Genomic DNA, 12,904 nt, shown 5'->3' on the forward strand with positions numbered 1-12,904 from the left:
CATAATCTAGAACGAGGTCGACAAGATGATGAACAAGGACATCATTGAACCTTCCAGTAGCCCGTGGGCATCACCGGTTGTCTTAGTAAAGAAAAAAGACAACTCGTGGCGCTTCTGCGTTGACTACCGTCACCTCAACAAGATAACAAAGAAGGATGTTTATCCCCTGCCTCGCATTGACGACGCTCTTGACTGCCTTCACGGATCCCAATACTTTTCATCAATTCACCTCCGCTCCGGCTATTGGCAGATTAGCGTCGACGAGATGGACCGCGAGAAAACCGCCTTCGTCACACCGGCCGGTCTGTACCAATTTAAAGTCATGCCCTTTGGATTATGCAATGCGCCAGCTACATTCGAGCGCATGATGGACTCTCTGCTGCGCGGCTTGAAGTTGTCTACATGCCTCTGTTACCTGGACGATGTGCATGTGTTTTCGTCGAACTTTGAGAGCCACCTGAGGCGCCTCACCACCATACTCTCCGTGTTTCGCAGGGCTGGCCTTCAGCTAAACTCCTCCAAGTGCCATTTCGGTCGCCGTGAAATTACCATGCTCGGCCAAGTCGTAAACGATGCCGGAATCCAACCTGATCCACAGAAAGTCCACGCCGTGCGAAATTTTCCTGTACCTTGTTCAACAAACGATGTCCGTAGTTTTCTGGGCTTATGCTCTCATTTCCGGCGATTTGTGAAACAATTTGCCGACATCGCCCGCCCTCTCACTGACCTTCTTAAGAAAGATGTATCTTTTTCTTGGGGACCACTGCAGGAGCAAGCCTTCTCTACCCTGATCGAGCGGCTTACAACTTCCCCGATTCTGTCACACTTTGACCCTTCTGCGCCTACTGAAGTACGAACTGACGCGAGTGGTTATGGCATCGGCGCTGTCCTCGCTCAACGTCAACATGGCCACGATCGTGTCATCGCTTACGCCAGCCGCCTTCTTTTCACGCCCGAGCGAAATTACTCCATCACTGAAAGGGAATGTCTCGCGCTCGTATGGGCGGTCGCGAAATTTCGGCCGTACCTTTTCGGTCGGAGCTTCTGCGTCGTAACAGATCATCACGCCCTCTGCTGGCTCTCCTCTTTGAAGGACCCTACTGGACGACTTGCACGTTGGGCATTGCGTCTACAAGAATATACATTTTCTTTTATGTATAAGTCATAAGTGGTAGAAAACCGTGATTCCAGAATGCATATGGTGTCAAGCTTTCTCTCATGTCTCTTGCACAGAATTAATGTTGTCATTGGCAAATATAGACAGAGGCAACATTCACGTCGTACGCGCAAGAACTCAATACCACCCTAAGTCAAGAGCGCCGTCGTCGGAGCTCTGGATGCACGCTCTGTGGCAGGCGGCCTTGGTGGCGAACCGATTGGTGCCCGCGAGGCATCGGTGTCTCGCCAATCCCGCCACCGAGGCCGCCAGGCAGCGCACGTGGTCCCCGACACTGTCGGCGAAGTACGGGTAGCTGAGCTCCTGCAGACTGCACGTCCTCGCGTCGCCGGGGTCCAGGGGCTCGCAGGGCCGCTTCCCTTCTTTCGACCCGGTGACGCAGCGCTGGAGGCAGTCGGCGAACGTGGCGAACATGCGCGTCTCGTTGCTGGGGCAACGGCCACGCCAGAAGGGCCAATTAGCGCAGGTGCGGCCCGTGAAGTACCACTGCTTCACCTTCACGTCCTGCCTGCGAGCGAGAGAGGAGGACGGCGAGGAGGCGACAGTACATTTCCTTCCATCGTTCCACTTGTGAGAGAGAGAGAACAACTTTATTTAAAGATAAACCCCAATCCTGGTCCAGTAAAAAGAGCGAGGCCTAGTCTACAGGCAGGCCTAGAAGTTTAACGTGTGTGAGCAGTGCCTTCATAATGTCTCTGGGGACAAGCCCGCCAGCCACTCTTCCAGGGTCGCAGGTCTTCGTCTAGTAGGTATTTGACTGAGGTTCCCACGTATAGCTGAATGGGCACCCGGACAATCCCACAAAACAGGTGGGAGACCCGTCCTTGCCCTCTACGTTATGTTAGCGATATAATCTAACTGAGGGCAATGCGTTACCGTACTTTTGTTCACATCTAAACATAAATGCAAAAATCCTTAATACATTTATCGCTACCCAAGGCTAGATACAAGGGAAGCATAGCACAGTAGAAAACCGTGATTCCACAATGCATATGGTGTCAAGCTTTCTCTCATTTCTCTTGCACAGAATTAATGTTGTCATTGGCAAATATAGACAGAGGCAACATTCACGTCGTACGCGCAAGAACTCAATACCACCCTAAGTCAAGAGCGCCGTCGTCGGAGCTCTGGACGCACGCTCTGTGGCAGGCGGCCTTGGTGGCGAACTTCCCACGTATAGCTGAATGGGCACCCGGACCATCCCACAAAACAGGTGGGAGACCCGTCCTTGCCCTCTACGTAGTGCTGAATGTGGGAAGTCCGAAGATAATGTGTTTGCCCACGCCTCACATGGGCCGCCTCGCGTCGCGTCGCGTCATGAAGTGGGGTGGATTAGGATAACCTCTGTGGTGGCTACGCATCTCGTCTAATCTTGCGCACTGGTCGGAGAGCGCCAGAGCAAGTAATTCGGTAGGGTTCGGTGAATCCGGCCACCACAGGGGAGGACCCGGAAGACTTGCGCGGGACGTGTCATGTGCCACTTCATTCCCTCTAATCCTCGAGTGACTAGGTATCCACTGCATCCGCACACGTATGGACCAGGGTGGTTATGAAATGAAACAGTTGTCATCCACCCGACTGCAGCACGAAGCTGCGAAGAAAGCCCGTACGGGTTACTAGGAAAGCTTCGCAGTTGAAGAAAACTTCTTCCTGCGGAGCTATGATGCCCGAGTTTCTCGCTCACCTGAGTATGCTTGACGGCAGTCAGTGAACAAAGACAGTGCGGCACGCACGAAATGAGCAGAAAATAAATGTCGAGGTCAATCCACGTATGTCAACAAGAGCGCACCCTGGGCATACCGCCTCCTCGTTTGAACCATACAAGACTGGGCAATGTTACGTCCAGTTTTGTTTATTATTGCGATAGCAATTTCATGGACACGCCAGGCGCATTTCCGGCGTCGGTGTGATGTTCCGCATATAGTTCAAGTGCGATAACATCATAGCCGCAAGCGGTATGGTGTAGGTGATAGTGAAAGCGTGCGAGGGTGAGCCGACGATGGTGGTACAATATCGCGCGCACAAGGGGAAGGCGCCGTCTTTCATTGCGGGCAAGGCACCGGGAGGGGGAGGAGGGCAGGGGTTTGTTTTACTCCGGCGACGGCTGCGGATAGGGCGGCTGTGCGGGCCTGATCTTTAAAGCGATCTGCGATGGGCGCAGAGTGCGCCGAGTAATGCTAGCCAGTGGCGTAGCCAGAAATTTTGTTCGGGCTCAGGTTGTAGCGCGGCCACCTCCTCATAGAATTTGTCGAGGGATCAAATGCATGAATAATAACTGCATTGCCAATTCCATTGTATATTAGATGCTGCAAACGAATTATTGAACGCTATGCACTGTCCATTACAATATGTACGTTTTCATAAAAGAATATATTCGTATGCCCCAAAAATTGTGGTAGAAATAACTGATATCAATGCTTCCGCGTTTTTTTTTTGTCTAATTAATAAGTAAAGAAAACATCACATGAACATTAGAACTATTGACCCTTTTCGCGGAGCAGTTTGTTTTAGAGAAACGAGATGGCGCTCACGGCGGCGCGCCATACCTCTCCTCAGCGACCGCGCACGAACACGAAACCATTACCGCTTCTACCTTGCTTCTGTGCTATCAGCTGTCGGAAATGCAACTGAGTTTTCGCTAACACACTGTGCTCCAATAATGCTAGATTGAATAATGTGGATTGAAGACGTGTGCAGCAGTTGGCTGCAAAAATAGTGACTGGCATGTTAAGGAATAGAATGAATTTGTGTGGCGAAGTTCGCGGACCACTGCTGCAACTGTCCAAACGTGTTACCGGCACTTCGTGATGTACGGATTTCCTCGAGGATACAGAAATTTGCTCATCCGCCAGCCTTGTATCGCTAACCTTCAAAGAAATGGCTTCATCCCCAGAACGTCGGCAAGAGTGAGTACCACTCTTTAAACAATGACAAAGGGAGTAGTGCCGCTTCCTGTCATAGTAAGTTTCGCGCACGTTATCTATACACATCTGTCCCGAATGGCAGGAAAACTTACGCCCACTCTATCGCCGACGTATCAAGAATAAGCGAATGGACGCACAGTTGAATGTATGCGCACTGTATACATACAGTAAATGACGGACTACACCTATGGCGCACCAATGGTCGAAGCTGAATGTTTCGGGACGGTCCACAAGAGTAAGCAAGTTACTAGCTGTAATATATATTTGCTACAAGGTATTACAATGTACAAAACAGCTACGTTTCAAGCCTTGTGCGCAGCAAGAACCAATCTATCTGATTCGGAACTGAGCACACCCGCGAGTGATTAGGCAGAAAATAATCAGATAGTGGCCGCACCGAGGAACTTCACTGAGTCAGAAACTGACAAGCCACTGCTTCAAAATATTTGCTGAGTAAAGAACAAAGAGCAAAACACACTAATGCTGACTGCAATCATAATTGGAAAGCTTGGAATGCATATTTAGCCCCGCTTTTAGAAGAAACTGCTTGCGCCGTTTGGACATAGCTTAATCAGCTCCGAAAGCGCTTTTGCATGTTCTCTGAAGCTGTGATCAAAGCTTCGTGTCGTTCACCTAGTCACCGTCTACGATATCTCCGAAAACAGAGGTTTTCTAAGCCGCGCCGGCGTCATACACTTCCATTGTAAACAAGGAGGCAACGGAGGCAGTTGAGGCAAGCAATGGACGCGTCACCACGTGATCAAATATGGCAGCGCCCACGGGATCGCCGCGAAAAGGGCCAAAATCAGTTCGAAACCAGCAAAGCAGTGCATGCAGCTTATATGAAAAACGCAAAGGCCATGAAATGAATAAGTTGAGAACAAATTTTGATGAATCTTTGTCATTCAATAACCTTGTTTACATTTTTCTACATATGCAACGGCCAGGAAGAAACCTCAATGACCCTATCCCTCGTCGCAATCGATTGCGCAGCAGCAGCTGTAACTCGGGTATTGTAAATTCCCCCGAGATAATACTCGCCGGTACACTCAGCCAGCCACACTGCGGGTCCTCAATGCATTCGATAGTCCACGGCTGCCGATCTACAGATGGCGTCAAGAGTCACCCTGCATCTGTGAATGCAAGTAGATTCTTAGCAACTGCTCTGCCCGCCGCCTCTGCTGCCAAGTGTCCGAAAAGGCGATCGGAGCGTTGTTTTATCGGGTCCAGCAGGTGACGTCAGGCACAAGTGGTCCCGAAAGTAGGCGGTGCGTCTTTCGCTGCAGTAGTCGGCGCCGGTACACTCAGCCAGCCACACTGCGGGTCCTCAATGCGTTCGACAGTCCACGGCTGCCGATCTACAGATGGCGTCAAGAGTCACCCCACACCTGTGAATGCAAGTAGATTCTTAGCAACTGCTCTGCCCGCCGCCTCTGCTGCCAAGTGTCCGAAAAGGCGATCGGAGCGTTGTTTTATCGGGTCCAGCAGGTGACGTCAGCCACACGTGGTCCCGAAAGTAGGCGGTGCGTCTTTCGCTGCAGTAGTCGGCGCCGGTACACTCAGCCAGCCACACTGCGGGTCCTCAATGCGTTCAACAGTCCACGGCTGCCGATCTACAGATGGCGTCAAGAGTCGCCCCACACCTATGAAGGCAAGTAGATTCTTAGCAACTGCTCTGCCCGCCGCCTCTGCTGCCAAGTGTCCGAAAAGGCAATCGGAGCGTATCTGGTCCAGCAGGTGACGTCAGCCACACGTGGTTCCGAAAGAAGGCTGTGCGTCTTTCGCTGCAGTAGTCGGCGCCGGTACACTCAGCCAGCCACACTGCGGGTCCTCAATGCGTTCGACAGTCCACGGCTGCCGATCTACAGATGGCGTCAAGAGTCACCCCACACCTGTGAATGCAAGTAGATTCTTAGCAACTGCTCTGCCCGCCGCCTCTGCTGCCAAGTGTCCCAAAAGGCGATCGGAGCGTTGTTTTATCGGGACCAGCAGGGGAGGTCAGCCACACGTGGTCCCGAAAGTAGGCGGTGCGTCTTTCGCTGCAGTAGTCGGCGCCGGTACACTCAGCCAGCCACACTGCGGGTCCTCAATGCTTTCGACAGTCCACGGCTGCCGGTCTACAGAAGGCGTCAAGAGTCGCCCCACACCTGTGAATGCAAGTAGATTCTTAGCAACTGCTCTGCCCGCCGCCTCTGCTGCCAAGTGCCCGAAAAGGCGATCGGTGCGTTGTTTTATCGGGTCCAGCAGGGGACGTCAGCCACACGTGGTCCCGAAAGTAGGCGGTGCGTCTTTCGCTGCAGTAGTCGGCGCCGGTACACTCAGCCAGCCACACTGCGGGTCCTCAATGCGTTCAACAGTCCACGGCTGCCGATCTACAGAAGGCGTCAAGAGTCGCCCCACACCTGTGAATGCAAGTAGATTCTTAGCATCTGCTCTGCCCACCGCCTCTGCTGCAAAGTGTCCGAAAAGGCGATCGGAGCGTTGTTTTATCGGGTCCAGCAGGTGACGTCAGCCACACGTGGTCCCGAAAGTAGGCTGTGCGTCTTTCGCTGCAGTAGTCGGCGCCGGTACACTCAGCCAGCCACACTGCGGGTCAATGCGTTCGACAGTCCACGGCTGCCGATCTACAGATGGCGTCAAGAGTCACCCCGCACCTGTGAATGCAAGTAGATTCTTAGCAACTGCTCTGCCCGCCGCCTCTGCTGCCAAGTGTCCGAAAAGGCGATCGGAGCGTTGTTTTATCGGGTCCAGCAGGTGACGTCAGCCACACGTGGTCCCGAAAGTAGGCGGTGCGTCTTTCGCTGCAGTAGTCGGCGCCGGTACACTCAGCCAGCCACACTGCGGGTCCTCAATGCGTTCAACAGTCCACGGCTGCCGATCTACAGATGGTTTCAAGGGTCACCCCACACCTGTGAATGCAAGTAGATTCTTAGCGACTGCTCTGCCCGCCGCCTCTATGCCAAGTTATCGTTGGTTATGGTGAAATCAGGGGTCGTGTCCCTGCTCGCGCTGTTTCCTATTCTTGTAGTTGTACCTGATACAGTAATTAATGTGTAGCTGGGGAGTTCTATGGTTTCAATGAGCTTAGTGCCCTTGGCGTCTACTTTTGGGTAGCCCCGCGTGTTGTGCTTTGCATTGAAATCTCCGATTATGAATTGGCGATCGTGGTGTTCCAGCATTCCCTGTAGGTGCCGGAATAGTGACGCGAAGTCAGCCTTGTTGTCGCGGGGGGGGGGGGGGGGAGGGGGGACTGTATATACGTTGCATATGACCTGTGTTGGCCTTCCCTTCTTTACGGGCCATATTGTGATGATGAGATGTGAGATTTCCTCACCGGGAAGTATACTGTTAGGGTTGTTGCCCAATCTTTGCCAACGAGCGTGGCTACCCTAGAGTGATTGGGGTCGTAGTGTACTAATTATATCCCATAATTGGTTTTGGTTGCTCTGATAATGTCCGGGGGGACTAGAGCCACCTTTACGTATAGCGAGAGAAATGCGAATTTGCTTTTAATGCACCTGCAGTTCCAGGACCAGATCGTGATGCTTTCGCCTTCCATTTGGGTTTTACGTTCCATGGTGGGACTTAGACGGTATTGTGCTCTCTGTGTCAGAGTTCAGCATGGTATCATCCTCTGTCTGAGAGCGTATTTTACTATTTTTCCTTTTGCGTTTGGGTTCCTTGGTTAGGGACTCATTAACGTATTTCTTTATTTCTTGGAATTCAGCAAAAGCTACTAAAATTGTTGCTCTATCTGTTGTAATATTTGTTCTTGTGATTGCTGCAATGCTTTTTGTAATTGTGGCTGGGATATCAGGTTGCTCTCTGACCGCGTGGGCGCCTGGGGCTGCTTTGGTGTTGATGCTTGGGAGGTGAGGGAAATTTGTGCTTGCAGTGGTGAATGCGCGGTGAGAGTGCCTAGCTGCAGCAATTACAATTGTGGCGATTGTTCGCGAGTCCCAGCCTGTGCCGATTCGAGCATGGCCACTAGTTTCATCAAAGTTTCGATTTTGAGCTCGTACTTGGTTAGACGCTGTTTTTGCTGCCTATTTTCCTCAGTGACTCTGTGGTATTCCGGATTTTGTGTGATCGGTGTGGATATGCTTCGTGGCTTGAGAGACACTACTTCCACCCAGCTTACCTCGTGTTATGGCTTCTGCTTCCTGGTTGGTGGCGATGGCTTCCTTTTGGGTGTCGGTGGTGCCCGGTGCTCGCGGCTCGGTGACCGAGAGCGGGAGCGGGATCGATGCTCGGTATTGTCCGGCCGGCCGCGAGTGTCCGCCCTGTAGGTATCTTCTTCGTCTTTCGACGCGAACCATCGTGGGGCTTTCGGCTTCATCGGGGCCGACGATGGTGCTGGTCTGAGTCGAACTGGTTTGAGTCGCTGCTTGCACGAGTGGTCGCCGGTAGGGTGAGACTCCCCGCACGGAGCGCAGTTTATCTTGCACTTGTGTTCGTCGGTTGAGTTAAGCAGTCCGCACAGTCTGCAGATGGGTCTGTCCTGGTTTGGGCACACGTCGGTACAGTGGCCCTATTCTCTGCAGATCTTTCAGACCTGGCACGTTGGTCTAAATGGGTAGCGGCGGAGTTCACCTCCGTAGTAATACACAAATTGTGGTAGAAGAGGCCCAATGAAGGTCAGCGCTGCACTTTGGGTGGTGCCGATCATCCTGGCTGTAAGGACTTCCACCCCTTGTGTTCACACTCTGAGGTGGGCCATGAGAGTTGCGGTGGTTGTGTGCAAGGGTATTCCATGTACCACTTCCCTGAGGGTGCCTTCTCCGTGCGCGGTGTATGCACGCACTGCGTGACTTCGGCTGCTAAGTGTTAAGGTGTGGATGTGTCGTGCTTTTTCGGCGACCTCTTCATACTGGGCCGATAGGATAGCTATGTTGGATGTTGGGCTGATTCTCAGGATAAATTTGTCATCCGTGAACTCGTTCTGGCACGCGTCGATGATTGCTCGTGCGAGTGGATGGGTGAGCACGTTTCTTAATGGTAGTCCTTGATTTGGACGAATGATTATCTTGTAGTCATTTTTCGGGAGCGGTGGAGGTCTAGGGACTCTCCACGTTGTTAGAGTTCTTAGTGGGGGTTGCAGGGTCTTGGGGTTTTACGCTGCCGCGTCACCTCTCCAAGGCTTCTTACTTGCGTTGCTTTTGTCTTCGGACTGATTGCCAGTAAATATCTTCTCTCACGGTGTTATGGTATATAGTTTGTTCTCTCCCCGGTTTGGTTGTCTGGTCCATGCGCTCTTCTTCGGGTCCTCCGGAGGTTGCATGGAGGGGCTCGAAAATCGTAGTCTATTCGTTCACCATGGTTAGGCCAAGGGCCGACGCGGGAATCCCCGCCGGCGAGACGAGCGGTTGCCACTACCGGTTAGGGTTAGCGGCTCACCTGTGGCGACGTAAGAATCCTCCTGGGGATCGTATTTTCACGCGGCTAGTGTCGATACGTTCATTAGAACGTTTGGCAGCTGGTGAGACTGCTTCCGGGCGTTTTCTGTCGAAAATACCATCGAAAACTCGTCAAACTGCGGATCCCGATGTGAGCCGGTGTTGACTCGACACGGCGCGCGTTTTCCACTTACCTGGGAAACTATCCAACTCACCACTAGAAGCGGCGAGTGATGGCGGTCCAGCAAGCAGCCGCGTATTATTCATTCTCGACAAGGCGACTGGGCTCCGTTTTCTAGTAGATACGGGAGCCAAAGTCAGAGTTGCATCACCCTCGCCTGCATTTCTGAAGAATCGCTGATCTGTAGTTACGCTGCAAGCCGTCAACAAGACCAACATCTTGACCTAAGTGAACGCGCCCTCGCATTGAGCACTGGACACTGGCGTTTGTTCCGATGGGGCTTCCTCGTAGCGGACGTAGCTCAGCCGATTCTTGATGCAGACTTTCTTGGTCGGTTTGACCTGCTTGTGGACATGACCCACAAGCGTCTTGTCGATGCTACGACACGCCTAACCGTGCAAAGCGTCCACAGCCGGCGTCACCACTGTCACCAACAAGCCACCTTCATCGGACTATGAACAATTATTTGACGAATTTCCAAACTTCCTTCACCGGTCCAATTTCATGTGGCCTGTCAAACACGATGTCACCCACCCTATTATCACCACAGGACCACCTGTCCACAGTCGTTCACGACGCGTCGCACCCGATCAACTCAACATCACCAGAGCCGAATTTGAACACACGCGTATGCTCGAGCTTGACATTGTGCGACCATCATCAAGTCCTTGGGCATCTCCCATACACATGAAGTTCATGAAGTGTCCAGGTGACTGGTGGCCCTGCGGTGACTACAGCGCCTTGAACAACGCCACTATTCCCGATCGCTACCCCCCAGCTGCCTAACATCGCGGATTTCACAGCACCACTGCATGGAGCAACTATCTTTTCAAAGATAGACCTCGTAAAGGCGTATCATCAGATACTTGTCGAACCCTCAGATATTCCCAAGACTGGTGTCATAACGCCTTTTGGCCTCTTTGAATACTTGCGGATGCCCTTTGGTCTCCAAAACGCCGCTCAAACTTTCCAACATTTCGCGGACACAGTCACCCGAGGTCTTCCGTTCTGCTTTGCCTACATCGATGACCTTCTCATCTTTAGCCGCGATGCAGACGACCACCTTTCACACCTTCAACAGCTTTTCCAACGCCTTGACGAGTACGGCCTCATCGTCAACAAAGCCAAGTGTACGTTCGGTTTCCCTAATCTTGACTTTCTTGAACACCACGTTGATCGTTACGGCATCGGCCGCTCTCTGACAAAGTGCAAGTCATTCGCGATCATTATCAGTTTAACTTAGTCATGAACATGACTATGACTGCCACCATTATCTTTAGAAGTCATTGTCATGACCATGACTCAGCAAAAATGACAATGACTCAGCGAAAAAGGATTAACACACAAAACCCAATAGAATGGTTTCGGAGGTGGGCACTAAGTGAAGGAAACACTAAAGGATGATGGTAGAAGTCATAGTCATGAGCATTACTCACAAAAATGACAATGACTCAGCGAAAAAATATTGTTACGTGACGGACGGGTCAATTATACGAGCAACTATTTACGGAATATATTTACCACAGCGGTTGCAGTGCTGACCGGTTGGATTCACAGCGCGAGCCCAGTTTGTTCTTACTCCTCTTTTCTCGAGTGATTACGCCCGCGCGCCTCGTTCAAACAATCAAATACCACACGCGTGTAGCATAATCCCCTGGCGACAGAATCGACGTCCCGGAGCGTCTAAATGTCATCACTGAGAGGGTGATACTGCTTCAGTCGTGTAACGTGCACGATGTCGCTGCACTGGGAAGCAGATGGGGCGTCAGGGGCGATCTCGTAGGTGACGGGAGTCACGGCACGAAGCACTCGGTATGGGCCTGTGTAGCGAGACAGCAGTTTTTTTGACAGGCCGACCTGACGCGACAGAGACCACAGAAGCACCAAAGCACCAGGCGGAAAGTGGACGTCTCGGTGTCGCCGGTCATGCAAACGCCTTTGTCTCTCTTGCGAGTTCAGTAGGCGGTCACGGGCAATTTCCCTTGCGTGGGCAGCGCGGGCGTTGGCGTCAAGTGCATATTCACTGGTCGGTGGCACGTGAACAGGGAGGGTTGTGTAGAGGGGCAGTGCTGGTTCTTGGCCGAACAGAAGAAAAAAATGGTGAATTACTGGCGGTGTCGTGGCGCGAGGATTTATAAGCAAACGTGACAAACAGTTGAGCGAGGTCCCAGTCAGTGTGGTCTCAAGAGACATACTTCGCGAACATGTCTGTGAGAGTGCGATTGAGACGCTCCGTGAGGCCATTTGTTTGCGGATGGTATGACGTGGATAGCTTGTGCCTCGTGGCACAGGACTGCTGGATGTCCGCGATAACTTTTGACAGGAACGTCCGGCCACGGTCTGTGATAAGGAGTCGCGGAGCTCCATGTAATAAAATCACGTCGCGTAGAAGAAAATCGGCAACATCTGTGGCGCAGCTTGTAGGGAGCGCTCGGGTGATGGCGTAGCGCGTGGCGCAATCTGTGGCCACAGCAATCCCCCTGTTCCCAGAGGTAGAAAGAGGGAAAGGACCAAGTAAGTCTAAACCAATCCGAGAGAATGGCTCTGCGGGAATGTTGAGTGGTTGAAGGAACCCGGCAGGGAGCGTCGATGGTGTCTTGCATCGCTGGTATTTCTCATACGCTACTACGTATCTTCAAACGAAGCGAGCAAGCCCTGGTCAAAAGAAGCGTCGGCGGATCCGGTAGTAGGTACGTGACACACCGATGTGGGCGGCAGTGGGGAGTTCGTGGAGAACAGCCGAGTAAAAGTGCATAAGGATCACAAGGAGTAATGCTGGGCCATCGGGGTGAACGTTGAATCGGTAGAGTACGCATAAGTATGAAAGTATAAGTAGAGTACGCATGAAGTATGAATAAGCGAAGGGAACTGTCAGCAAGTGACGATTCCAGGCGGTCAATCTGGCACTGAGCCGTGCTCCCTCAAGGGCTGCAGAAGATAGCGCCAACCTTTCCTTTCCCAAACGAACCACTTAGTAGGCGGTCAATGATAAAGTATGGGTCACGGCGGTGTTCGTCGGCGACACGGAGCAGGGGAAAAAATTGGAGAACGCTTAAGCTTCGCTTTTAAGAGTGGAACGCGATAGCATTCAAAGATCCCCGACTGCTTCTCACGCTTCCCGACAACTGCAGTTAATGCGACCGTAATGGTTACCGGGAAACACTCGCGGCGAACGCTATGCACGAAGGCGAGCTTTCTGGTAGAAATGCGTCGTCTTGCGTGGGGC

At 52.2% G+C, this 12,904-nt stretch overlaps 1 protein-coding gene across 1 annotated transcript in view; it reads right to left on the bottom strand.

Moving 5' to 3' along the window:
* Positions 1 to 1,294: 1,294 nt before the first annotated feature.
* The window catches only part of LOC125945808 (uncharacterized), a 71,373-nt gene continuing 59,763 nt past the window's right edge, over positions 1,295 to 12,904 (bottom strand). Inside the window, exon 5 of the mRNA XM_049668100.1 lies at positions 1,295 to 1,685. Within this exon, the coding sequence (XP_049524057.1) occupies positions 1,295 to 1,685 (391 nt within the window). The remainder of the gene's footprint in view (positions 1,686 to 12,904) is intronic.

The sequence above is a fragment of the Dermacentor silvarum genome, chromosome 5 (assembly GCF_013339745.2).
Source record: "Dermacentor silvarum isolate Dsil-2018 chromosome 5, BIME_Dsil_1.4, whole genome shotgun sequence".
NCBI classification, from domain to species: Eukaryota; Metazoa; Arthropoda; class Arachnida; order Ixodida; family Ixodidae; genus Dermacentor; species Dermacentor silvarum.